This window comes from Phaethon aethereus (genome assembly GCF_964289735.1).
Source record: "Phaethon aethereus genome assembly, chromosome: 1".
NCBI lineage: Eukaryota > Metazoa > Chordata > Aves > Phaethontiformes > Phaethontidae > Phaethon > Phaethon aethereus.
Window position 1 is genome coordinate 124,976,149 of NC_138575.1, and position 25,561 is coordinate 125,001,709.

General features: G+C 40.4%; 1 protein-coding gene across 5 annotated transcripts in view; it reads left to right on the plus strand.

Annotated features, from left to right (window-relative positions):
* CASK (calcium/calmodulin dependent serine protein kinase) overlaps nucleotides 1-22,501 on the plus strand; it is a 226,309-nt gene extending 203,808 nt beyond the window's left edge. For 3 of the 5 annotated variants that reach the window (XM_082009616.1, XM_082009617.1, XM_082009620.1), the window contains 6 exons: nucleotides 651-766; nucleotides 5,794-5,874; nucleotides 5,966-6,046; nucleotides 12,891-13,093; nucleotides 15,984-16,067; nucleotides 22,212-22,501. In XM_082009616.1, the coding sequence (XP_081865742.1) occupies nucleotides 651-766; nucleotides 5,794-5,874; nucleotides 5,966-6,046; nucleotides 12,891-13,093; nucleotides 15,984-16,067; nucleotides 22,212-22,388 (742 nt within the window). In that variant the 3' untranslated portion in view covers nucleotides 22,389-22,501. The remainder of the gene's footprint in view (nucleotides 1-650; nucleotides 767-5,793; nucleotides 5,875-5,965; nucleotides 6,047-12,890; nucleotides 13,094-15,983; nucleotides 16,068-22,211) is intronic. The other 2 variants (XM_082009618.1, XM_082009619.1) reach the window with 1 other exon arrangement.
* The last annotated feature ends 3,060 nt before the right edge of the window (nucleotides 22,502-25,561 follow it).

Consider the following 25,561-nt stretch of genomic DNA (forward strand, 5'->3'; position numbering starts at 1 on the left):
GCAAACAAATCCTGGCCCATGAAAGTTATCACCTGAACTCAAGAAAGTTTATCAATATGGATAATCTAGCCCAAAATACTTCATACAAGATTTGCTACATAAAATAATTAGAGTGCTGTAAAGGGTTTAACAGCACCTGTGCCACCTGGACTGGCTAGGGGGAATTTTGCTAGAAGAGAAACGGAGGTAGACAAGACATTTCATTCCATCTGAAGAGCTCCTTTGCAAGCCCTGACATAAGGCAGACACTGGTATACACCGCAACAGGAACACTTGCAATAATTGATCCTAAAGATCAACCTCAAAACAGTTCCACAACACAGCACAACTTCCTCTGAAGTAATTTAGACCGTAGTGGTCTTTCTGACCTTCTGTGCTCTTCCAGTCTAATCTGCTGCAGAGTGTTCTACAGCCATTTTAGTAGGTACCCTCACTCCCATGCTCACTTGATCTGTGGCACTTCACCACCAAGAAGATATTCTTTATATCAAAATACCTCTGTATACAAGTGCTTTTAAGTCATCCAAAGAAAGGTGTTGAAAAGTTTTACTGTACTCTGTACTCTTAAAAAGTCTTATTTTTCTAATTGATGTGGCTTCTTAAAAATACATTGATTACAACAAAAAAATTTTTTCTCCTCCATATACCAGGCGAGTTGCTTGTATTGCCATGGAGAAGACCAAACAGGAGCAACAGGCCAGCTGTACTTGGTTTGGAAAGAAAAAAAAGCAGTACAAAGACAAATATTTGGCAAAGCACAATGCAGGTATGGAAAAAAAAAAAGCAAGCAAGTATCTTTAACAGGTTAAATTTTTTACAGTCTAAACCTTGCCGTTAATTGTTCAGCTGGCACTGTTACATAAACCTAATGAGTTACTTAGAAAAATATAAGTAAAATTCTAATTATGCCAACATTACTCTGCTTGTTCTTTGCTATTTAAACATATATCTTAATCAGTGAGTGGAAAGCTGCAACAAAATAAATGCATCATAATATATCCTAATACAGGCTTACATTGTTTTGGTTTTTATATTTAAAGGAGCACTAGAAACCAACAGGATATGAATTTTGCAATCTATATAACTGTACTGTGCTCTACCGAAGACTTTTCAGTAGCATCCTTGTTAATATGTGTTTATAGTTACAGATTATATATGTGAAAACATCATGAAAGGGCATTTTTCTCTAAGCGTTACAGCTGGAAGTAGAATAAGATCCATTGCATAGTCAGTGTGTTGTTTACAGTTACCAAATAAAACGAACCGTGGAAGTTTATCCTCCTTGCAGTGATTTCTTTCTGAATCCTAACTTTTGGTTTTCTATTTAGACTGCTGAAAAATTTAATTGTTTCAGAAAATTTTGAAAGTAGAAGGGTAGAGTAAGAGATCCTTGCTGAGCAAAATTCATTGGTTCTAGTAGTAAAGAAGGAAGACCTCTTCATTCATGAGCAGAATTTAGTTCTTCTTTTAATATAAAATACTCGATGTGTTGAAACTGTTTCTATTGCTTTTGCATTGATATCACATACTGTGATGATAAATAGGTTGTTGTGGTCTCTTTGGAGACTTGCAGAGATTTTTATTAGAATTAAAAGATATACCTGTCCAAACATTGTAATGAAAGTATTTTTTATATTGCATTAACTTCTGGGGTTTTTTTCAGTTGCATTCTTGAATGCATCAATTAAACAATATAAATCTATATTTTCACATTTCTCCTTACCTGTATAATCTGTGTGCAGTATCAGAGCTCATAATGTATCAGTACTACAGAGTTGTAGTTTACTTAAAAGTAATTTGAAAATAAAATCTAAGAAAGTGAAAGAACAGTAATTGTCATTAATACTCCTTATTTCATTGTCATATTTAAGATGTTCACAGTTAAATATAAAATTACTCGTTACCCTGAAAACCCTAACAAGTAGAGATTGAAAGTTTTAACTCGTTTCCTTCCTTTTGCTGGTTTAACATTTTTTAAAGCTTCCACTTCATTGCAGTAGCACTAAACAGTGTTTTACTAATTATGACCTTAACAAAAACTGTTGAGAATAAACTGGATTTTATGACCTAAAATCTTTCACAGTACTGGATTTAAAGTAGTATCAGTTGCCCCCAGCAAACATTCCCACAGCGTTGCTACTCCCTTCAGTTGTGGCACCGTAACTTTGTGTGGCCATGCTGTTAACTGGATTAACTGAAGAACAGCCCAACAAAAAACATTGATTCTTTTACTTTAGGGCAGACACATTTCTTAATACAGTTCATGGTGCAACTAGGTAGTTACGTCAGTGTGACTGAGCACAGTTGCTCCAAAGGAACAAGCACAGGAAGGAGGATGGCCAGGGACGGAGCAGGCAACACTTTAGGAGAAAAACTAGCTCAAAGATTTTGTAACAACTAAATCCCTGAAAGGAAGGTAGTGTCGACTTTCCTATCTTGATGTAAGGGGGACATTTTGGAGAAGGCTGACAGCACTTTGCGTCACATGGTTTGCCTGCCTTTGTGCCTGCCACCATCAGTGCTGTTCGTCACTTTACATCAGAGCACAGTGTCTGCCAAAAATTAGAAACATGAACATTAAAAATTATCAAAATGACCATAGAAGAAACTGTTCTTTTCAGAATACCATTCAACACTTCCCCTTCCTCCTAAGAAGTCAAAAAGTTAATGAAAGCACGGCTTGGAATGAAGATTTCTCTTAGAAATGTTTATTGATCGTAGTGTCCTTGAGGTATTAAAGGTGATGCCAGTAATATTGCAGGGAACGATGCCAACTGTAGGATATAAAGAGGTTCACTTAAATGCGATGGTGCGTACATGAATTTAGCGAAGGTGGTACTGAATTTACCTTCTCTGAACTGCTCTCTCGTGTCTCATACTGTTAGTCAGAAGTATGGCAACGCTGGCTTTTGCAAGCTTTCAGTGCATCTGTCTCGGAATAAAAAACAGATCTTTTCTTCTGCAGGATCCAAAATAAGTATAATTACTTTGGAACTGAGAAGTCTAACCCAGATGTCAAAATGTTGCTGTTAAAAGAAAGTAGAAGTTATTTCTCTGGTATCTTAGTATGAAATTCAATAAATCGTTTAGCAGTATGTAATCTGTTTGGACTTCCCTGTTATTTTTGTCTTAGGGATGAGACTGAACTAAGATTTGTGTGGCTGGCTAATGATTTGAGAGATAGGATTTCGGTGTGATATATTGGGATATTACTGGAACTAGAAATTAAATTATTCTGCAAATCAGATGTAGTTCATTAAGTAAAGAAGATAATTTTTCAGTTAATTTTATAGTTAAAAGCAAATATATTCTCCTTTACAAGAAAAATATCATCCCGTTTTTCTTTCCTTCATACTTGATATTAGAGTATTGTGTCCTTCAAGAGACACTTTTGTGATCATACATCTTACCATTATAAAGTCAGTTTCAAACCAAAGCCCACAGGAAGAATAAACATTTTTTCATTATTAGGTTGTCTGACATTTTTATAGATGCTCTAGAGATATACTGCAGTGATATCTAGGTATATTTTTAAATGTATTTTACTGAAATGTTCTGGCAGGTCTTCATAAAAGAACACTCTTTAAAACATACTAGAACTATGCTTCATATTATGCATAATATAGAAAATTGCCAAGCTTTTATAAAATATGTTTATCATTTCTTAATGTGATTTATTTGCCTTGTGTTTAGAGTATTGCATGGTAAAGTTTATTTTGTGCATATACTTTTTATTTTACTAATATATTACGAGCCATATCTCAATGACCCCTGTACATTTTTCATGCTGTCTTACTCCCAATGGCCTCTGTGCATGTAAGTAACCTGTCAAGTGACAATGCCTCTTTATTTGCTTCTTACTGTTTCCTTTCAAGAACTCCTTTTCTTTATTAGCTAGTAACAGAGAAGCATTAAACTTCAGTCTTTAACGTGCCCTGTATTCCTCATATCTTGTGTATATTAAAAAAATTAATCATTTTTCTTTTGCATTTGAAAACCCTACAATCATTAGTTAACTCCATGTAGACTGAGACGCATCTTCTCCATGGTGCTAGTTTGTGATGAAGGCATTAATATGTATCATTTCTGTTGTTTGTTCCTGTTGTTTGTATCTAACATAATGTGGTTTTGTTCAAGAAGAAAATAAAGGATTGATTTTTTAATTTTTTCTTAATGGGAAAAGATGCTTGCAGGCCTAGATGTTTAGAATGGTAAAACTGTTTAACTTCTTGTAGATCTTTAGCTCTTTCTAATATGAAATGAATTATTCATTAGTTTAAATAGTGTGAAGTTGCGAAAAGGACAGTAGTAAGAATTCTGTGTTTGTAGTTTTATGGAATGGAAGAAAAATACGACTAAATTCTTGCTTCTGATATTTGGGGAAAGGTTGAAAGAGATTCTTCTTTAGGATGAAATTCAAAATGCTTCAAATGGACTAGGAAGTTTTCATATCTGTATCCTTTCAAGGTCTTAAAGAGTTGAGTATGTCAACTGACTCATTTGTAGTTTGACCAAATTGAAGTAGTTACACTTCTTCTATAGGGTAAAAAGACTGCTGTTGAATTGAAAAATCTGCCCTATAAAAAGAAATACATCAAGTTAAATACTTTGCTGCTTTAACTGTAACTTTAGTACAAAGAGCATGTGCTTTCTGGTGGGCTCCACAGTCTTAATGCTGATTTTGGTGGCTGGAGACTTCTGGAGCAAGCGAACTAAAGCCCCTTCCACTGCCTACTTTCCTAAGGGGTTTTGGATGGGGGAGAGGGATATATCCAGACTCATCCTAAAAGAAGTAAGGGATATAGTTGAGGTGGATACACCAGCTTAGGACTTGGAAACACTCATAGATGCAGTCTCTCTCCTCCCTTCTTTTTATAGCACACACAAATACAGAGCTGAAAACTCTTGTTCGTTATTCTGCTCACAATTGCTGATTTGTGTAGTATTTATAAATATAATTAACTGCCTCCTGGCTTCTTTTTTGCATTAGAATTCTGCAAGAATTACCACAGATGTTGTCTTATTGGGCACAGGAGGAATAAGCTGTTTTTAATGAACAAAACTGGATTTGTAAATCATTATACACCTTGGCAATTGACAATAGATTGACAGGCATGATGGAACTCATACAATTTCAACTGCAGTTGAAGTTATTTCTGAAATAATACTTTTACAATTTTTCCCTAAATACAGTGGAGGTTCTTTTATGTAATGCCATCACTTTTCATTAGAATTCTTCATTCTGTCACAAGTTTTAAAAGCATGTCAAGTTAACTAGCACGTGTGTTTAAAGAGAACTCTAATTACAATTAATATGGTGATAGTTTTGAAGAATAAATACCACAAAGTATTAACACTCTTCTCTATAAATTTCTCAGAGATCTTGTTAAAAAATTATTATGGAAGTATCCCTATCTTTAGTGTAAATAGATGTTCTCATATTGTATTCATGTTGGTCACTGTCTACAGATTTTTCTTTAGTATTGCTATTTCTTAGGAATGCAAATGTGAATGGCATGCCATTTTAGCTAATTTTTGTGGTCTGCTGAATACTGCATGAAAGGACATGCAAACTTTCCTGAGCATTTCAGTAGCTTTGTTACTGCTTTTTAGTAGTTTTTTAAATAAACACTTTTGTTAAAATTGCATAATGAAATGGTTTTATTTTCCGCAACATATTACTTTGTATTGTAAGCCTAAAACTTGCTAAAATTATAATTTGTAGCACAATTAATTATCACCCTTAATATGCCTTTTTTTCTTATCCCTGTGGGGGTTTCTTTTGTGTTTTAGTGTTTGATCAATTAGATCTCGTCACATATGAAGAAGTAGTAAAACTGCCAGCATTCAAGAGGAAAACACTAGTCTTACTAGGTAATTTTGAGTTGTTGTTATGAACGTAACAGCATAGTTTTGAACACCTTCTGGTGGAAAATTTGTAATTCATTTTTGTGTTGTGGATTAGGTGCCCATGGTGTTGGAAGAAGACACATAAAAAACACACTCATCACAAAACACCCGGACAGATTTGCTTACCCCATTCCTCGTAAGTAGCAAAGTTCAATGCAGTGCAGAATTGTTTGTAGGATCCTTCTCAACATACCCATTGTAGTACTACATGTGTTCAGTCCTGCTGAGGTGAATCCCATCTTAAAGGTGGGAACTGTGATAGGACTGTGTATATTTCTTCCTTTGTTTTTTCAGAGGGAGGGGTAGTAAGTAACACCCCTCTTACATCGAATGTTTCCTAGTATTCACAAAACTTCTCATTAAGCATGCTTCTCTCTACCTCAAATGTTTGTTAATTTAGAATCAAGGCTAAAACATTTTTCATTTTTCTGTGCTGATTTTACATTTACTGTTCAGGTAAGACTGGAGCAGCCGTGATGTTTAAAACTGTGTATAATTTCCACTAGAAGAAAGATAAACTGGATTTAGAGGAAACCTTTAATGTGTACCTTGTCTGAATGTTTTAAATTGCTTTTCGCAGCCTAGCCTTGAGTATTCAGTATTGTACTAAAATAACTTCAAGTTTCCAGAGATGACAATAAGAAAAAGAAAATTGCAATTAACTTCATTGCTTATAAGTGGGTTGTTATGAAGAGCACAGGGTGTTTTCCCTTCATGACAATCTCTGTCAATACCATTTGCATACCCTACTACATGATCTCTTGGAGATGCACCCATTTTCCTCAAGCTAGGCATTCTGAAAGGGCAGCATCCGGCGGCTAACTGTCCACTCTATTCAGGCTGACTTTAGAAACACCATACATGGCTCAGAACTTACATTGATGAGCATTATGCATTCATTTAATTTTCGTTATACCTTGTTAGTGCTTTACTTTAAAATTGCACTTAGGTGTTTTTCTATCTATAAGGGTTTTGTTGCTAAAAGGCATTTTAAGAACTTATCTGTAAACCTATTTGGAAGGGGAAAAGGATCGGTTGGCTGCTGATTTAAGTTCCCCAGTCTTGCTCGCTAAGGAGTTAGACAACGACCAGTGCCAGCAGAAGGAAAACAGAAAGATCTAGCCCTTTTGAAAGCATGAGCCATTAGATCACCCCAGCAGCAACATGAAACTGCACTGTTTGCCACACTACTAATTATATCTAGACACTAAAATCCTGGATTAGACACTTTAGAAGTGTGGTGCTAGGAGTATGTGATGTACATTGTACCCATCTTATTCAGTACAGACAAGATTATATGGGGGGATGGGAGTAGTAACCCAGCAAATATGTTCTCCATTACAAGGAACTAAAACAAAGAGTCATAAATGTTTTACATTATGCTTTTCACCCAGTCTCTCTCAAGTACTAACTGTATTGCTGTGGGGAGGTAGAAGCTGAACTAGTTATTTTCTCTTCAAATACCTACCAAAGTGGACACACCTATACCATGACGACCATGCCTTAGACTGCCTGCATTAGGTTCCTGCTCTGTGGAAGCCCTGCAATTACTTCACTGATTATAGAAGACTAAAAACGCTAGACTGCAAATCAGGATAAAATTCAGGTGCTTAAGCATCAGTATGATGTTTAGATGCCTGGTTTAGACACCACCTGATCTGCAGCCTCTCTCCAGAAGAGCAATAGATTCCTTAAACTCCTGTGTTATATCTAATAGACCTGTGTGGATGTTTCAGATTTAAGGCATTTAGGGCATCTAAAATAGCATTTTATGCTGGTGTTTAGAGACCCAAATTACTTCCTTATGTTAGTGATGTAAAATATATCACATAAAATACACTTTGAGTATTATGGGAACCTGATCTGTCTTTCGGCTGACTCTAGGTAACTGAGATTTTTCTCTCCACCTCTCAGGGATGGATTTTACTGAATTTTCTGCATTCTTCTACAAAACTGTGGTATGAGTAGGTAGCTTTTGAGATAGGCCTTAACATGGGCATGGAGTTTGGGGAATGCTTTATCAAGAAACTACCTGCCTACTGAAAACCTGATCATATAGGTCATGTCATGTAAACGGTAATTAATTAACAGGATTAGTAGGCCTACATCTCTTACCACTTAGGTCTGCAGAAGCAGTATGTTCGAAAAGTATGTTATCACAGAATCACAGAATCACTAGGTTGGAAAGGACCTTCAAGATGATCAAGTCCAACCATTAATCCAGCGCCACCATGTCCCCTAAACCTGAAGCGCCACATCCACATGTTTTTTGAACACTTCCAGAGATGGCGACTCCACCACCTCCCTGGGCAGCCTGTTCCAACGACTGACCACTCTCTTGGTGAAGAAATTTTTCCTCATATCCAATCTAAACCCCCCCTGGCGCAACTTGAGGCCATTTCCTCTTGTCCTATCACTAGTTACTTGGGAGAAGAGACCAACACCCTCGTCGCCACAGCCCCCTTTCAGGTAGTTGTAGAGAGCGATAAGGTCTCCTCTCAGCCTCCTCTTCTTCAGACTAAACCACCCCAGTTCCTTCAGCCGCTCCTCATAAGACTTGTGCTCCAGACCCCTCACCAGCTTCGTTGCCCTTCTCTGGACACGCTCCAGCACCTCAACATCCTTCTTGTAGTGAGGGGCCCAAAACTGAACACAGGATTCAAGCTGCGGCCTCACCAGTGCCAAGTACAGGGGCACAATCACTTCCGTACTCCTGCTGGCCACACTATTCCTGATCCAGGCCAGGACGCTGTTGGCCTTCTTGGCCACCTGGGCACACTGCCGGCTCATGTTCAGCCGGCTGTCAACCAGCACCCCCAGGTCCCTTTCCGCCGGGCTGCTCTCTAGCCACTCCTCCCCAAGCCTGTAGCGTTGCACGGGGTTGTTGTGGCCAAAGTGCAGGACCCTGCACTTGGCCTTATTAAACCTCATACAGTTGGCCTCTGCCCATCGATCCAGCCTGTCCAGATCCCTCTGCAGAGCCCTCCTACCCTCCAGCAGATCAACACTCCCACTCAGCTTGGTGTCATCTGCAAACTTACTGAGGGAGCACTCGATTCCCTCATCCAGATCATCAATAAAGATATTGAACATGACCGGCCCCAGAACCGAGCCCTGGGGAACACCGCTTGTGACCGGCCGCCAGCCGGATTTAACGCCGTTCACCACAACTCTCTGGGCTCGGCCATCCAGCCGGTTCCTCACCCAGCAAAGAGTAAACCTGTCTAAGCCATGAGCCGCCAGTTTCTCCAGGAGAATGCTGTGGGAGACGCTGTCAAAGGCTTTACTAAAGTCCAGGTAGACAATGTCCACAGTCTTTCCCTCATCCACTAGGCGGGTCACCTGGTCATAGAAGGAGATCAGGTTGGTCAAGCAGGACCTGCCTTTCATGAACCCATGCTGGCTGGGCCTGATCCCTTGGTTGTCCTGCAGGTGCCCTGTGAGCACCCTCAAGACCAACCGCTCCATAATCTTCCCCGGTACAGAGGTCAGGCTGACAGGCCTGTAGTTCCCAGGATCCTCCTTCCGGCCTTTCTTGTAGACGGGCGTCACATTGGCAAGCCTCCAGTCTTCTGGGACCTCCCCTGTTAACCAGGACTGCTGATAAATGATGGAGAGTGGCTTGGCAAGCTCCTCCGCCAGCTCTCTCAGTACTCTCGGGTGGATCCCATCAGGCCCCATAGACTTGTGGGTGTCCAGGTGGTTTAGCATGTCCTTGACTGCTTCCTCCTGGATTATGAGGAGTACATTGTGCTCTCCATCCCCATCTTCCAGCTCAGGGGGCTGAATACCCTGTGGATACCTGGACTGGCTATTAAAGACTGAGGCGAAGAAGGCATTAAGTACCTCAGCCTTGTCCTCATCCTTGGAGACAATGTTCCCCGCCATATCCAGTAGGGGATGGAGATTCTCCTTGCCTCTCTTTTTGTTGTTAATATATTTATAAAAACATTTTTTATTATCCTTTACGACTGTGGCCAGACTGAGCTCTAGCTGGGCTTTTGCCTTTCTAATTTTGTCCCTGCTTGACCTAACGAGATCCTTGTACTCTTCGTGAGTTGCCTGCCCCTTCTTCCAGAGGTGATAAACTCTCCTCTTTTCCCTGAGGCCCAGCAAAATCTCCCTGTTCAGCCAGGCCGGTCGCCTTCCCCGCCAGCTCTTCTTACGGCACATGGGGACCGCCTGCTCCTGCGCCTTTAAGATTTCCTTCTTGAAGACTGTCCAGCCTTCCTGGACCCCTTTGTCCTTCAGGACTGTCTCCCAAGGGACTCTCTCAACCAGTGACCTGAACAGGCCAAAGTCTGCCCTCCGGAAGTCCATGGTAGCAGTTTTGCTGACCCCTGTCCTTACTTTGCTCACAACTGAGAATTCTATCATGTCGTGGTCGCTAAGCCCAAGACGGCCTCCGACCACCACATCTCTCACCAGTCCTTCTCTGTTTGTAAACAGCAGGTCCAGTAAGGCACCTCCCCTGGTGGGCTCATTCACGAGCTGCGTCAGGAAGTTATCCTCCACACACTCCAGGAACCTCCTAGACTGTTTCCTCTCTGCCGTGTTATACTTCCATCAGATGTCCGGTAGGTTGAAGTCGCCCACAAGAACAAGGGCCAGCGAATGCGAGACCTCCGCCAGTCGCTTATAGAATGTCTCATCTGTGTTTTCATCCTGGTTGGGTGGTCTGTAACAGACTCCCAGCAGGATATCTGCCTCATTGGCCTTCCCCCTCATCCTTGCCCACAAGCACTCTACTTGGTCTTCACAATCTTCGATTTCTATGCAATCAAAACACTCCCCAACATACAGAGCCACCCCACCGCCTCTCCTTCCCTGCCTATCCCTTCGGAAGAGCTTATAGCCATCCATTGCAGCACTCCAGTCATGAGAAGCATCCCACCATGTTTCTGTGATGGCAACTACGTCATAGCTGTCGCGCTGCACAATGGCTTCCAGCTCCTCCTGTTTGGTGCCCATGCTGCGTGCATTGGTGTAGATGCACCTGAGCTGGGCTATCGATTTCAACTCTGGCATGTTGAACCTACCCCTAGGTTCAACTCTAGTTATTGCTAAGTAGCTTTCATCTCTCTTGACCACAAGTAATCAGGCCCTCATCCGCTTTTTAGACTTACAGTTTCACACTCAGAAGAAGAAAACCTCATAAGAATTTAAATTAAAAAAGAAAATACAGAAGTGTTTTTACAAAAGAGGAAGATTTGCGTAAATTGTTAAGTTCAGTAGACCTAGGGCAGCAGTGAGTAGTATAGTGATATTATACAGTTTATGTAATCCATTGTTCTTGGATTCCTTAAAATCAAAACTATGATCTAGAATATTTCTATACATCTTTTCATCTTTGAAATATGCTCATTAATCCTCAGAACATTGCTAATTAATCCTCAGAACAGTAATAGGTATAATTAAAAATAGAATCTGAGTCCAGTTTTTGGATACCTTGTTTGAAATTACGATCAGGTTGTTGGAAGATAAGGGATTAGATTGGGAAGAGATACGGTGTTTCAGATATGTCACCAGCCTAAATGTGATAGTGAGAAAATATGAGAATAAATCAGTTTGTGAGGGAATACTAGAAGAAAGAGAAGCAAGTGGATATCAGCGTGCCTATGTGGAAATGAGGAGCAGATGGCCTACAGAATCACAGAATGGTTGAGATTCCTACCTCTGGAGGTCATCTGGTCCAACCTCCCAGCTCAGGCAGTGCCACTTAGAGCCAGTTGCCCAGGACCATGTCCAGGTGGCTTTTGAGTGTCTCCAAGGATGGAGACTCTACCACCTCTCTGGGCTATCTATGCCAGTGCTCAGTCACCCTCACTGTGAAAAAGTGTTTCCTGGTGTTCAGACAGAAATTCCTGTGTTTCAGTGTGTGCCCATTGCCTCTTGTCCTGTCACTGAGCACCACTGAAAAGAGACTGTCTCCATCTTCTTTACACCTTCACTTTAGATATTTGTACTCATTGATGAGGCCCACCCTGAACCTTCTCTTCTCAAGGCTGAACAGTCCCAGCTCACTCAGCCTTTCCTCGTAGGAGAGATGCTCTAATCCCTTCCAGTGCCCCTTCACTGGACTTTCTCCAGCATGTCTGTGTCTCTCTTGTACTGGGGAGCTCAGAACTGGACACAGCACTCCAGGTGTGGCCTCACCAGTGATGAGTATGGGGGAAGAATCACCTTCCTCCACCTGCTGCCAATACTTTGTCTAATGCAGCCCAGGATACCATTAGCCCTTTCTTTGCAGCAAGGACACATCACTGGCTCATGTTCAACTGAGCGTCTACCGTGACCCCCCACAGGGTCTTTTCTGGAGAGCTGTTTTCCAACTGGTCAGTCCCCAGCAGGTACTGGTGCATGGGGTTGTTCCTCCCCCGGTATAGGACTTGGCACTTCCCCTTGTTGAACTTCATGAGGTTCCTGTCAGCCTGTTTCTCCAGCCTGTCAAGATCCCTCTGAAAGGCAACACGACCGTCTGGTGTATTAGCCACTGCTCCCAGTTTTGTATCATTGGTGTCCTTGCTGAGGGTACACTGCCCCATCATCCAGATCATTAATAGAGATGTTGAACAGGATTGGGCCCAGTACTGGCCCCCAGGGTAAAATGGGGATGTTAATTGAATTGTTTAGAAGTTGTAAAAACTGTGAGATCTGGCCTTGGTTTGTTGTTGAAAGCAGCTGATAGAGTCTTACAGTCTTGACCAGGTAAAGGTTATTTATGACCTTCTGTTCTTCCTTTCTTACCATTTGATTTTTACCTTTTCCACACCCCTTCATCTCCTGCTTTTCCCAACACACATCCCCCAAACTCCTGCTTTTCCTAGCCTCTGTCATTCTGCCTACCCTGAGCTCATACTTCATTGTTCTGTATGTGATTTGACAGGTCATCATTCAGTGTATAAGTATTGATAAACCAAACAGAAAGCCACATATAAGCTTAATATTGCTTTTGTACTAAAAATATTTTGTATTTTCAGACACAACCCGACCTCCAAAGAAAGATGAAGAAAATGGGAAAAATTACTACTTCGTATCACATGACCAAATGATGCAAGATATATCAAACAATGAATATTTGGAATATGGCAGCCATGAGGATGCAATGTATGGAACAAAACTGGAAACAATACGAAAGATCCATGAGCAGGGACTAATTGCAATACTTGATGTAGAACCTCAGGTAAATAATTAGAAGTATATGAAAAACTCATCACAAATTCTTATTTTACTGAGATATATTTATTTTTATTGATTGCACACTAGATAAGTAATGCATACAATCTGGAACAAAAGTCCCTGGGACATCAAGGTATAAATCTGTGAAGAAGAATTCTGGTAATGATCTGATTAGAAGAACATACAGCAGAAATAAATTCATTGTTTAGCTTGGTATGCAACTGCTATAGCTTGAAAATCTCCTTACCATCTAACTTTTTTAATATATTAGTCTCATGTCCAGTGAAATGTATCAAAACAAGTGATTTTCATTGCCTGCCAGGAGTAATATTTCAATATTTTCAAAAATGTCTCTTTGATGCTGTATTAGAGGGTAATCTTGTCCTAACTGACTCTTGGCTCCATATCACTGTTGAGCATGGTCAGAAACAGTTGTGGTCAATCACCGATATTGATCCAGTTTGCTCAATGACCACATGAGCCTTGTTAATTTATAAACTCCTTTCTGTGTTGCAGTATTATACTTTTTGGAAGAGGGCAGGAAGGAAAATCAGGCTCTCAATCACAGAATCATTAAGGTTGGAAAAGACCTTTAAGATCATCAAGTCCAGCCATTACCCAACACCACCATGCCCACTAAACCATGTCCCAAGTGCCACGTCCACATGTGTTTTGAATACTTCCAGTGATGGTGACTCCACCACCTCCCTGGGCAGCCTGTTCCAATGCTTGAGCACTCTCTCCATAAATAAATTTTTCCTAATATCCAATCTAAACCTCCCCTGGCGCAACTTGAGGCCATTTCCTCTCGTCCTATCGCTAGTTACTTGGGAGAAGAGACCAACACCCACCTCGCCACAACCCCCTTTCAGGTAGTTGTAGAGAGCGATAAGGTCTCCCCTCAGCCTCCTTTTCTCCAGACTGAACAAGCCCAGTTCCCTCAGCTGCTCATCATAAGACTTGTGCTCCAGACCCCTCACCAGCTTTGTTGCCCTTCTCTGGACACGCTCCAGCACCTCAACGTCCTTCTTGTAGGGACGGGCCCAAAACTGAACACAGGATTCGAGGTGCGGCCTCACCAGTGCCAAGTACAGGGGCACGATCACTTCCCTACTCCTGCTGGCCACACTAGTTCTGATCCAGGCCAGGATGCTGTTGGCCTTCTTGGCCACCTGGGCACACTGCTGGCTCCTGTTCAGCCAGCTGTCAACGAGCACCCCCAGGTCCTTTTCCACTGGGCAGCTTTCCAGCTTTCTCTCAAGAAACACTAATAGTTTGTTCATTCATTATATAAAATCTTCAGTGAAAAATTCTGATACATTTCCTTTGAAAGGTAGTCACGAGTTTCAATTCACAGGGATGTATCTATATGTTTTGTTAAGTGGAACAACATGAATAAGGACAAACGTGATGCTTATATTATTCTAGCCGATTGAAGTAAATGGGAGGAAAAACAACCCAAATTTGTGACTGGTGTTGTCTATTTAAATTTGCTGCCTTCTTTCTTCTTTGTGAATGGATTCAAGAAGTTCAAATTCTTTAAGAATTTCATAACAGAAATAAGATACCTAACTAATGTAGGACAGTATGCTGGTGTGGTGCTATGCTGAAAAATACAATCCCACGTTTAACAGTTTTCAGGGAGAGCAGCATTTATAGTTAGTTCAAATGGAGCAGCTGTTGAAAGCAAACTCTCTTGATAAGCCTGTTCAACTTGCATTATTCGGAAGCATTACAATTCTCAGAACCCATTTTGGTCTTGATTAGAATATATTTACATTTGGTAACAGCCGCCTTTGCTGCACTTCCTCCAGCATGTGCCTAGCAACCAGCTTCCTCATGCATCCATCTCAGGTCATTAAGGCCAGCCTGTCTCTGGACCTATTCCTAGTTATCTTACACTGCTTGCCTGTTTTCCCTTGGGTACCCTTAGTTATGTGAGTCCTCTTGACCTTCACATATGGGGTTTATCTCTTATTTGAAGAAGGTTGGCATAGATGATACGTATCGATGTGTTTCAAGCAGTAGAGATGAAAATCTCTTTAGCTTGGGAAAAGGTTGGATTGGGGTTTTTTGTTTGGTTTGTGGTTTGGGGGTTTTTTGTAAACTTTGGGGAAGACAGGAAGTGGAAGGAGCAAAAAAAGACTGACCTTGAGTAGTCTTACTTTATCTTGTCCATCCATTAGAGTTCAGCTGATGTATGTTTACTTGCAGTCCTGCACTTCAGCCTAGTTTGGATCTGTACCAAAGTTTCAGTTATGGCAGCTCTGTCACTGAGTACGTTATGACTAAGTCAACTTTTTAATGAGAACTCTTTTCTTTTGCGTAGTTCAGGGGATTGGTGCTGCATTTACTGTATTAGTGCTATGCTCACGTTTTAAAAACTTCACTATACTTACTTTTTTAAAACTTCAAACCTCTTACATCACATTTTCACTTGTAATAAAATAAAAGTGTTGGTAGATAGAAAAAGTCAGATAAAAATTATATTATAATCAATATTTATTCTAAAATACAGTTGACTCTTTTCCTTATTTATGGCATGAGTGCATTTTTTTACCTGGCATTAATCATTCAGTTTAAATGCAGAGTTCTGCACCCTTTGAGACTGTATGGGAAGAGCCTCTGAAAAAGCTGATGTTTTTATTGTCTTGAAAACTCACTTTAATTAGGGATAAATATACGTTATGACCACCAAAAATGTAAAATAATGTGAAAAGTTAAATGGATGTCTTACTAAGGTCTTGACTCCAGATCAGTTAAAAACAAATGCCAGCACTGGTAGATCATGATTTTGTATCTTTTGCTTGTGTGACTAACCTTATTTCACATTGCGGGGGATTGTTGGGGGATTCTTCTAAAGTATCTTTTTTTTTTTTTTTTTTTTAATCTAGGCATTGAAGGTCCTGAGAACTGCAGAGTTTGCTCCTTTTGTTGTTTTTATTGCTGCACCTACGATTACCCCAGGCATTAATGAGGTATGGCATGTTGCAATCTAATGTCCTATCAGAGACAGAATTAAGGATGAGATTAAAATATGCAGATAAGACTCTCTAATTGTTTCTTTGTCTGTAAATGGAGAGACAGACAGACAGACAGTTGCTGGCAGCATTATTAAGTTGATCGAGATGTATTTATTGTTTATTAACTGATTTTTCTAATTCAAAATATGAATTTCAAGTTGAAGGATCCACATGATGTGTTCTAAGAATACATATTCTTTTATTTCATTCCCTTCCCTATCCATTTCCAAATCATTGACAAATCATTAGCCCAAATTAATCAATTCTGAGTTGCAATGCTAGCACTAGATTACAGCTGGCCTGCACTGAAGAAATGGGTGTGCGTGACTGTGCTGTCATCCCACCTTTATCTTTTAGTATTTTTTCTATACAGCAAATATATAGCAGAAATGGGCTTGTTAATTTCGAAGACTGTTCTCTAAGAATTGGAAGCTTTGACCAAAGGGGTAATTGCTGAGTCCTGAATTTCCTACTTAGTTTTTATAGTGTATCATCTGCTCTGCAGATTGCTTTTGATTTCAAAGATGATATCAAGCAATTCTGGATTTAGTTCACAACAGGGCAAATAGTATTTATACAAACATTTTATCTGCTCAGTCTTTTTTAAACCGTGATAATTAAGGTATTTAATCAATTGGATATGACCATGAATCTGTTCCAAATCTCCTAGATGTCTCCTTGATCACACAAAAATAAAGTCAGAAGCCCTGTCTCTACAACTTGTTTCTCTAGAAATTTAATTACAATATTATAAGTATGAAACTATGACACCACTGCAGCAGCTTGCAGGAAAATAAGGAACAAGACAAACACATTTAAATGCAAATACCCTGAATGATTATTAAAATAGCGAGTGGAGAGTGAAAAATACCGGCCTTGAGCTGCAATTTTACTGGCAGCTGAGGCTTCCACTAGTTCACTTGCTGAAGTGCACGATTCTCTCTAACTTGCTTCTGGGACATACGCTGCCTGTCTGCACTGGCCATGGCACTTACCAGATCCTTTAGTGCTACTTAGCTCTAGGTTGGATTTTTGTCCATTTTCAAGCAGCTCACAAAGGCTCTGACAAGCACCTCTGCCAAAACAAGCAGTGAAAGCTTATAGCCAGGAAGAGCGATGGGAGGGGGGAGGAAGGATGTTTTAACTTTCACAGCAGTAAGTTATGTCATTAAACTGTGTCTTAACGGACCCATACCCTAACTGGCGAAAGTCACGAGCGTACAGACAAAGATCCCTCAGAACATCACAATTTGCGATGTTAGTAAAGTGACAGTTTGTCTAACTGCTTGTGTTGGCATGCGCTATAAATCAGTACGATCTTGAGAAAATACTAAAATTTTGTATTCTACGCTGAATTCGCCTTTGTGCAGGCAAATGGCATGGCATCACTTAAAAACAGTTAGAATCAATCTTAGGATGTGTCAGGCAAGCATTGCGCTCACAGCAGTGCTCAGGCAGCTGGGTACTCTGTGGAGTTATAAATTGCCTGGGTTTGTTGCCTCTACCTGTGTCTCAGCTCCCAAACAGCTGTCCTTGGCCTCACTCATCTGCCATGATACTCAAGTTTTAATCTTCCAGCTGTAGGATATAATACAGAGACATTTGGGACAGCTCATCTGAGAGAGAAAATGTTTTGCGCGGAACACTGGGAAGAGGACGGAAATGTACCTTTTATAGTAGTGGTGGGGAAATACTTGTTCATGCCAGAGAAAGATTAGTAGAAGTCAAGTATTGTGTTCTAAATATTTGCATTAACACTGTAAGACTGTGTCTTTATTTTAAGTTCCTGTGACTAAAATCTCTGTGCACGCTCAGGCACATGAATTGCTGAACTGGAGCCACATGTATAAAGCATGCTAATATGTGAATCAATTAAACTTAAGGAAAGGGGGGCCAGGAAACGGTAATAGCAACAGACCTTAGCCAAATACAGGATCCTGTTTTCCAAGGTTTACTGGGCTGCATGAAGGGAGATAAGCAAATTGTGCCTGTGTATTAGCAGCCTGCAAGGCAGCGAACGAGGGTGGAGAGTGCGTGTCTCATGTTTCCCATTCATGCTTCCTTTTTGAAAGGTTCGTTTGCATAATGAGTATCCCTTTCTGTTTATCCTCATATCCTCCTTTGTTTATTTTACTTATGCTTTTTGAGAACACCTCTGTAAATGACTGTCCTTTTTTCCCCTTTTATGTTTTCTTAAATTTCACCTTTGCTTTTCTTTTCATTTTCCTGCACTCGTACTAATTGTACATAGCTGCCAAAATGGTGCAGAAAATTGCCTGTAAGTACCAGCTAGGGGCTGACAAGGTAGTCCTGGTTATTTCAGTAGTTTTAGAACGTAGATATGCTCATTCCCATTCAACATTACTTTCGCCATTGGAATAAAAATTTAATGTAATGATGACTTCGGATATCTGCGTTAAAATTATCTGCTAGTAAAAAGAACCTTGAGAGTAAAATTTCTACCCTCACAGCTGCACATCTGAACTTTGTGGTAAAATCAGTGCAGACGCCTGATCTTACAAGTATCTGTCTTGAGACACTTTATCATAGAACACACAAAATATCTCAATAACCAAGGACCTCACAGCGAGAGTTAGGAGACAAAGTATTAGGCTTTCCAACTGAATGTAGCAGTGCACTATGAGCAATTCTGCAAAGCACAAAACAAATTTAAATCATATAGGAAATCTCCCAGAGTGTACCCACCCGTCTATTCACAAAGGAAACTTAAATCATATTATCGCTGTGCTGAAACGGAAAGAGGAGGGAGCATATCAGCAAACATTGGAGTGGTTACTCCTTCCTCCAGCTGTTTTCTACCTCCCATTGCCCAAACAGCAGCAAAGAGGAGTTGACAAGCTCCACTTCTTTGATCTAAATCTTTATTAGGCCATGTGTAAATCTTTATGGAGCCAAATTCTTCTGAAATCTAGCCACACTTCCTCCCTTCCTATAGCCAAAGAATAAAAAGAGTTTTTCTGAAGAAGTTTGCAGTCCACCAGCTGTTTAAATTGAGGAGAATTTCTTTCTGTTGGAGCAAAACTGGCAAAGGCCTGATGTTGTGTTTATATGTTGTTCACAAGCTTAGTAGGGAATATTAGTAATTTGTTAGGCTGTGCTTTGCCTAAGAGGCAGCTATTGTCCTATGTAAGTTAAGGCCAAAAAAAACCAGCCCTCGGAAACTGAAGATATCACTGGTGGCCATTACGCACATGGGAGAGATTTTGTGGATTAAAGCCATGTTTCACTCCTTTCTGTCCCAGCTATGGTGAAGAAGGAGAGAAGACTAGGAAGGTGAACCAAATTCTAGTGATAGGAAAGAAAAGTCTGTTCCAATAATGGGGACACTCCAAGTAGACCCACATAAAATGCCTATTACATGAGAGCTGAGGGAAGACGACAGATGTTCTGCTCCCAGATGTGAAATTATTGAAGTTGTGGCCATTCATTTATCTGTCTTCAGCTATCTGAATGTTTTGATAATTATCTTCTTTCTTGACACTATTAAGAGCACAACTGCAGAAGAATATTGTTCTTGGAGAATAATCTGGGATGTTCACTATTCAAGATTTAATTAAGAAACTTGACAGAAACTGAGAGGAAAAATGTTGAGGAAGTGTTAGCTTCAAATTTTGGCATTCAAGTCTTACAGACAGAGGAAACACTTAGCCAAGTCTGACAAGATTTTGAATTTGCAAATACTCTATCACAAACACAGGTGAAATTTGGCCCCAGAATAAAACCAAGAACTGTAATCTCCTTTATTTTTGCAGAATTTGAGGAAGTTTGAACCCATTTGAAGATTGTTGCAATGGCCTATCCCAAATTTATTACTGCCCCTAAAAGTATGTGAAAGAAATAATGTTTTACATTTCCAACAGGCGAGGAAATTTAGATATTCTAAAATATAACCCACTTTGATCCTAATAAAGTTGGATCTAGGAGCAGCTAAGTAAGGGGAAAAAAATTAATGAGTTTTTGACACTCTTGGTTTTGTGACATCTTTGTGTACAAGGCAAATATTAATATTCATTCTTTACCTACCAGCTGTTTGTTTTTTTTAAATGAGGTAGCTGTAAGTCTTTCAGATTTTCATGCTGTCAGTCACAGAACGATAGATGCTGTTGTGAGAAAAGTTCATTCACATACTTGTAGTATGTGTAGTATGTAGAAAGATGACACTAATGGGGAATCTGAATAGCAGTTTAAAAGCTACATATGACTTAACTGTTCTAAGGCTTCATGGGGGTTTTTCAGTGTTAGCCTTGTGCTATGAGACTGAAACTCTTTTAAAGGTGCAATATGATTTTGCTAAGTCTGGCTTTAAATATAAAATTAATCTTAGCTAGGTATGTTTAAAGCACTGAAAATATTCTGCTTGACAAGTATGATTTTTTTTTTTTTCCCCTCTGTAGGTCAATTTAAACAGAAAAGTTTAGATCCTCAGGTGATATAAGTTGATGTATCTTTTGGAATCTCTGAAAAGTTGTCAGATTACCTAACTAGGTTTTTGGCTTAAAGATACTAGGCCATATGAAATGTTCCACAAACATATTTAATATTAGTATTGATCCATATTGTTCAATTTGATAATAACATAAATTAAATTTGCATGCACTCGTATCTTCTACAGAAGTCCCAGGCATCGCTGGCGATGCATAATGGGTCCGTACAAGGAGCATCCCCTGTAGAGAAGCACATGTGAGAAGTATTTGTCTGACTTTCTTTGAATGAAATTTGTAGTAGTTATTATCCAAGTGAAGGTGACGTTCCCCGCCCCCCCATTTGGGGCTGCAGCTGCAGGAGGGAAGCAGAACTGTAACTTCGGTACAAAACTTCTCCTCCAGAAGTGGCTGGTTTCGTAGCTACGGGGAAAGAGAACTGTCTCAGCACAGGTTGCTCCCTTCAGAGGACCTGAAAGCCACTGTTCCACAAATACTTGTCACCGTAATTACAAATACTTGGGAAGTTTAAACAGCAAAAAGGGCAGGGTTTCGTATTAGGTAGACAAAAATCCGTTCCCGGAATAGTTTCTTGTGAAAACAGCTATAGGCACTGTGTCTATACTTCCTGCAGGCTAAAACTGTGTTACAATAAATTGTTGATCAAGTAGGGTGACCCTATAGATACTACAGAGCAGCAGGAATCTATATACTGTTCGTATTTAATTTTGCCCCATATCCACCCCAAACTTGTGGGGCAGGAAGGACTTGATTACTTTCTTGTGGCTATTTCAAGGTTCCTGAAAGCCGCAATTTTTTTTTTTTTTTTTTTTTTTAATTTCTAAGGGAATCTGCAGGAAGAGAATTCAAATTTATGATTGCTGCAGGGCCCTAGAAAGACACCATTTGCAATCCCGCGCTCTCCGAAGGGCAGACCGCACTAACAGAGCCCATCGCCGTAGCGTTGCGGCTGCCCAGAGGCCGGTCCCACGAAGTAGGATGCACTTGTTTCTGGAAGGGGGCTGGCAGAAAGCCACGGAGATCACCGGTCTGCTGTCGCTGGCCCTTCCTGAGCGCGGGTGGCGTGCTTCGTCTTCAGGGTCTCGCGCTGAGAGGTGCCAGGCATGGCACGCTCAGAAATAGGAACCAGAGAATAACGCAGAGTGAGAACTTCCTTAGCAGTAAATGATTATCAAAGGAAGTAGACCCAGAAGACTAATGTTGAACGGTGAAGCATTACCAAAACTGGGAACGGCTGATCCCTGGCAATATACCTTCTCCTGTTTCTCATGTTCTTACCCGGACATAGGCATAATAGTTCATATTTGTGCACTTTGTATGTTTTATTCATGTATGGTCTCTGTTGCTCCATGTCCGTGCTGCTTCTCTAAGCTTCCATCCTCTGCCTTGCTTTTTTAATTGTAGACTTGTGCTTTGTCTCAAGTAACGTCAGTAACTGAGTGCTTCAAGAGAGAAATTGTGCCAATTCTCCCGTGTGATTTCCATAGATTTAGGCGGGGGACCTAAACCATCCAGGCCTCCCTAAGGCTTTTTCGCCCGTTTCCTTCTCCGTAAGCAAGAGTTAGAAAGCCGTTGTAGAAGAGTACAAAAGGATCCAATGTCTCTCTCTCCCATTTCTTTTCTGACCGCCGAACAGGATGAATCTCTTCAGCGCCTGCAGAAGGAGTCAGAAATCCTACAGAGAACATATGCACACTACTTTGACCTAACAATTATCAACAACGAAATTGATGAAACTATCAGGCACCTGGAGGAAGCCATCGAGCTTGTGTGTACAGCCTCACAGTGGGTCCCGGTCTCCTGGGTCTACTAGAGCGGTCATGAGAGAATTGGGGGGGAAAAAAAAAATAAATAAATCTGTCATTACTGGGAACCACCTCATACATGGAAAACCTCTTTGTTATTGACCTTGTGTCAACAGGTCTTGGCCCCTAGAGACTACCTAGATGTAGTGTGACCTAAATTTATAATTATTGTCATGTCCAAATAGATAGGAGGAGGGGGGAAAACAAATTAAACACTAATTTAAAGAGACAGTATCTTTTTTTTTAATCATTTCTCCTAAACTTTAATAAAATGTATCTTTAAATATATGTATTATTCAGTCCTTTGGAATGTTATATTTTTGGAAATCATAGCTTTTTATTTCAAGGGCCCCTAAAAACTGCACAAAATAGATGCTGCTTTCTATAATCTATTTTAATAGTAATAATAATATGATTCTGTTACCTTAACTTGGGGGTGGAACACTACATTCTTTTTAGAGTCTGATTTTATGGATTGGAATACTTTGCTTTCCTTTATTTATTTGAAATAATTAGCCTAGTGGTTACGAAACAAATTCATGAATTTTAAAGGCCTTTCTTCGCTTTTTTTTTCCCCTAGGATAGTATTTTTAAGTACTTTTGAGTAACATCCAGATAATGTGATACTGTCTCTTTGAAGAACTCTGTAAAACTTTTAGAAATTTGAAATTGGGTCTTGACTCTTAATGCATGTGGACAGTCGCAAGCGTTCATGCCGTTGGTGTATCTGTGTTGAAAAAACCTGTAATCTACAGCAAAGTACATTCCGTTCATGGGAACACGTACCCAAGGGAATAAAGTAAAATATTATTCTGACTAAGTTGTAAACCTATGCACATCCCTTGCATTTTGGGCAACTTTATAAAAAAAAACAAACAAACTGATTTTTATTAATAATAATCATGTAGTGAAATGTGTTTGTAATTTTGTCTCAATTTAATTTGTTGTAAGGTGGGAGGGGGCAATTACTGGTTTCACCATTTCAGATCTGTGTTGTCTGAGAGTATTAACGTTTTAATTAAGTTTAAGCAAAGAAATGCTGATTTTTAATATGTATGTAATTGTTAAAAAATGCACACATTTTAAAAAAAAAATACTGTGCAATGAAGAAACCAGTTTAGGCATTGCGATAAACTGACTATTCCAAAAGACTCATCTGCAACAGCCCTGTAAATTCCTTTACAAATGGTAATTGACTCTACAGTCTGACCAATTTTTTTTTTATTTTAAATATACTTCCTTTTATGTGTTCAACAATTAAATGCTTTTGGGTCCTTCATTTCATTGCAGGGAGTTTCAAGAACAAATCAGTGATTCTTGCAGTGAGAAAGGGTTTCTTAAAGTCTTTTAAGGGAAGGCCCTGGTAGGGGCACAGCCTGTAGTCCGTTCCAGGGGCTCTGCTCCGCCTGCATGAGCACAAGTTCAACTAATTTAGAATTAGAGCCCAGCCAAGTCAGAAAATATAACCGTGTGCTGACCTGGTGTTTTGTTTCCCTTCTCCATGCTCTCGCTGGCCCAGATGGTTTGCATTTTTTTCTGAAAACGGTTAACAGAAGCAAGCATTGCCACCAAGAGGTGTTCCTTAAAATGATTTATCTTAAAAGCTTGGTTGGCTGTGCTGTTGTATAGTATGAAGTTCACTGTTTATATGAAAACGGTACAGTGTGCTCGAAGGATTTATCCTACAATTGAGCTATCAGCTGTAACCGATCTGTGGGCTGTTCCGGTTGTTTGGGACCACTGCACGTGTAATCAGAGAAGGTTCTCACGGTTGAGCCTTTATCACAGGGGTAATTATCATAACGTGCATAGGTTGCTAATTTCCTCCTACCTACTCCTACTGCAGGTCAGGTGGCCAAAACCTCTGTTCTTCTAAAATCTTTAGGTGAAATCAGGGTCCAGCTAGGCGTCCCAGCCAGCCAGCTCAGGCAAGGTGTTCGTTTTGCGCAGCGTTCCCAGCACAGCTTGCAGCCTGCAGCGCAGATGGGAGCTTGATCCGTCGCTTTACCCCACCTGCTGGAACCCTCTCACGCTACAGCTAGCATCACCGTTCTGCGACTGCATCCCAAAACAAGTACCGGAACCGAGTCCCTTGAGTTTGTAGTTTGTGGAGTGTTGGAAACTTGCCGATGAGAAACTGTGTTTTACTCGCAAGCCAGCGAGTAGGAGGGAACCTACTGGAGTAATAGAATTTAGCCCCTGTAAAAGGGGATGGGTACAAACTGTGAACTATTTAATGAGTAAGAGGTAATTTTTCAAGTGGCCGTGCCGTGTCATTTTACTGCTGGATGAACCTTAGCGGGTGTTCCTGTAGATCAGCTGTTGCAAGGGTAGTATTACACACTAGCTGAGCTCATTGAAGCGACAGGTTCATTCACTCTCAAAACTACCTCTTTTCCCAGTAAAGCACAAAGAGGAGAAGACCTACTGAAAATCAAGCAGAGGAGTGTTTCTGATGTTAGAAATACAAACTTCTTCTCTGGTAAGCATTGCTATCTGACTTCAGTGGCACATTCTTCATCTCAAATGTTTATAGCATTAAACAGGTAAAGTAATTTTGGTAATTTGGGTATAGTCCACCATAAGCGTTGCAACTACACATTTTGGACTCTGTTAATGTGAATTTCTTGGAGTTTCTGTGTATCCAGCCTGTAAGGAAAGAAAACTCATGAGCACTCAAGGGTGCATCTGCCTTACGCAGGTGACAATAAGTAGTGATTTCATGTAACTAATATGCTTTTCTTCTCTTAAGTGGAGCTGCCATTCAGTTAATATTACACAGTAGAAAGACTAAACTGGACAGCGTTGTTTCTTTTATTCTCACGGTATAGCCTTTTATCAAGAGATAAAAACTGTAAAGCACATCAGTCCTGCCTCCTCTCTACCGCAGACTTTTTTCCTTGTAGGAACCTTCTGTAGCAAAAGATTAACTTGGAACTCCCCTAGGCTTTAAGTACAGCTGAACCACGCAGCCCAGTGAGCTCCGTCAGCCGGTTTCAGCACAGTCCCAGGAAGCACAGAGCAAGCCCAGGACTCCTCAGTCTGCCCGATCCACGCCTCCCCTGCCTCCTGCCCTGCCCGAACCCTTCTGATGCCTCTCTGTTATTTGCATGGTACGTAGAGGGCAAAAGGCTGCCATAAATTCAGCTGGAAGTTTCACCTGCGTAGGGAAGACTCATGC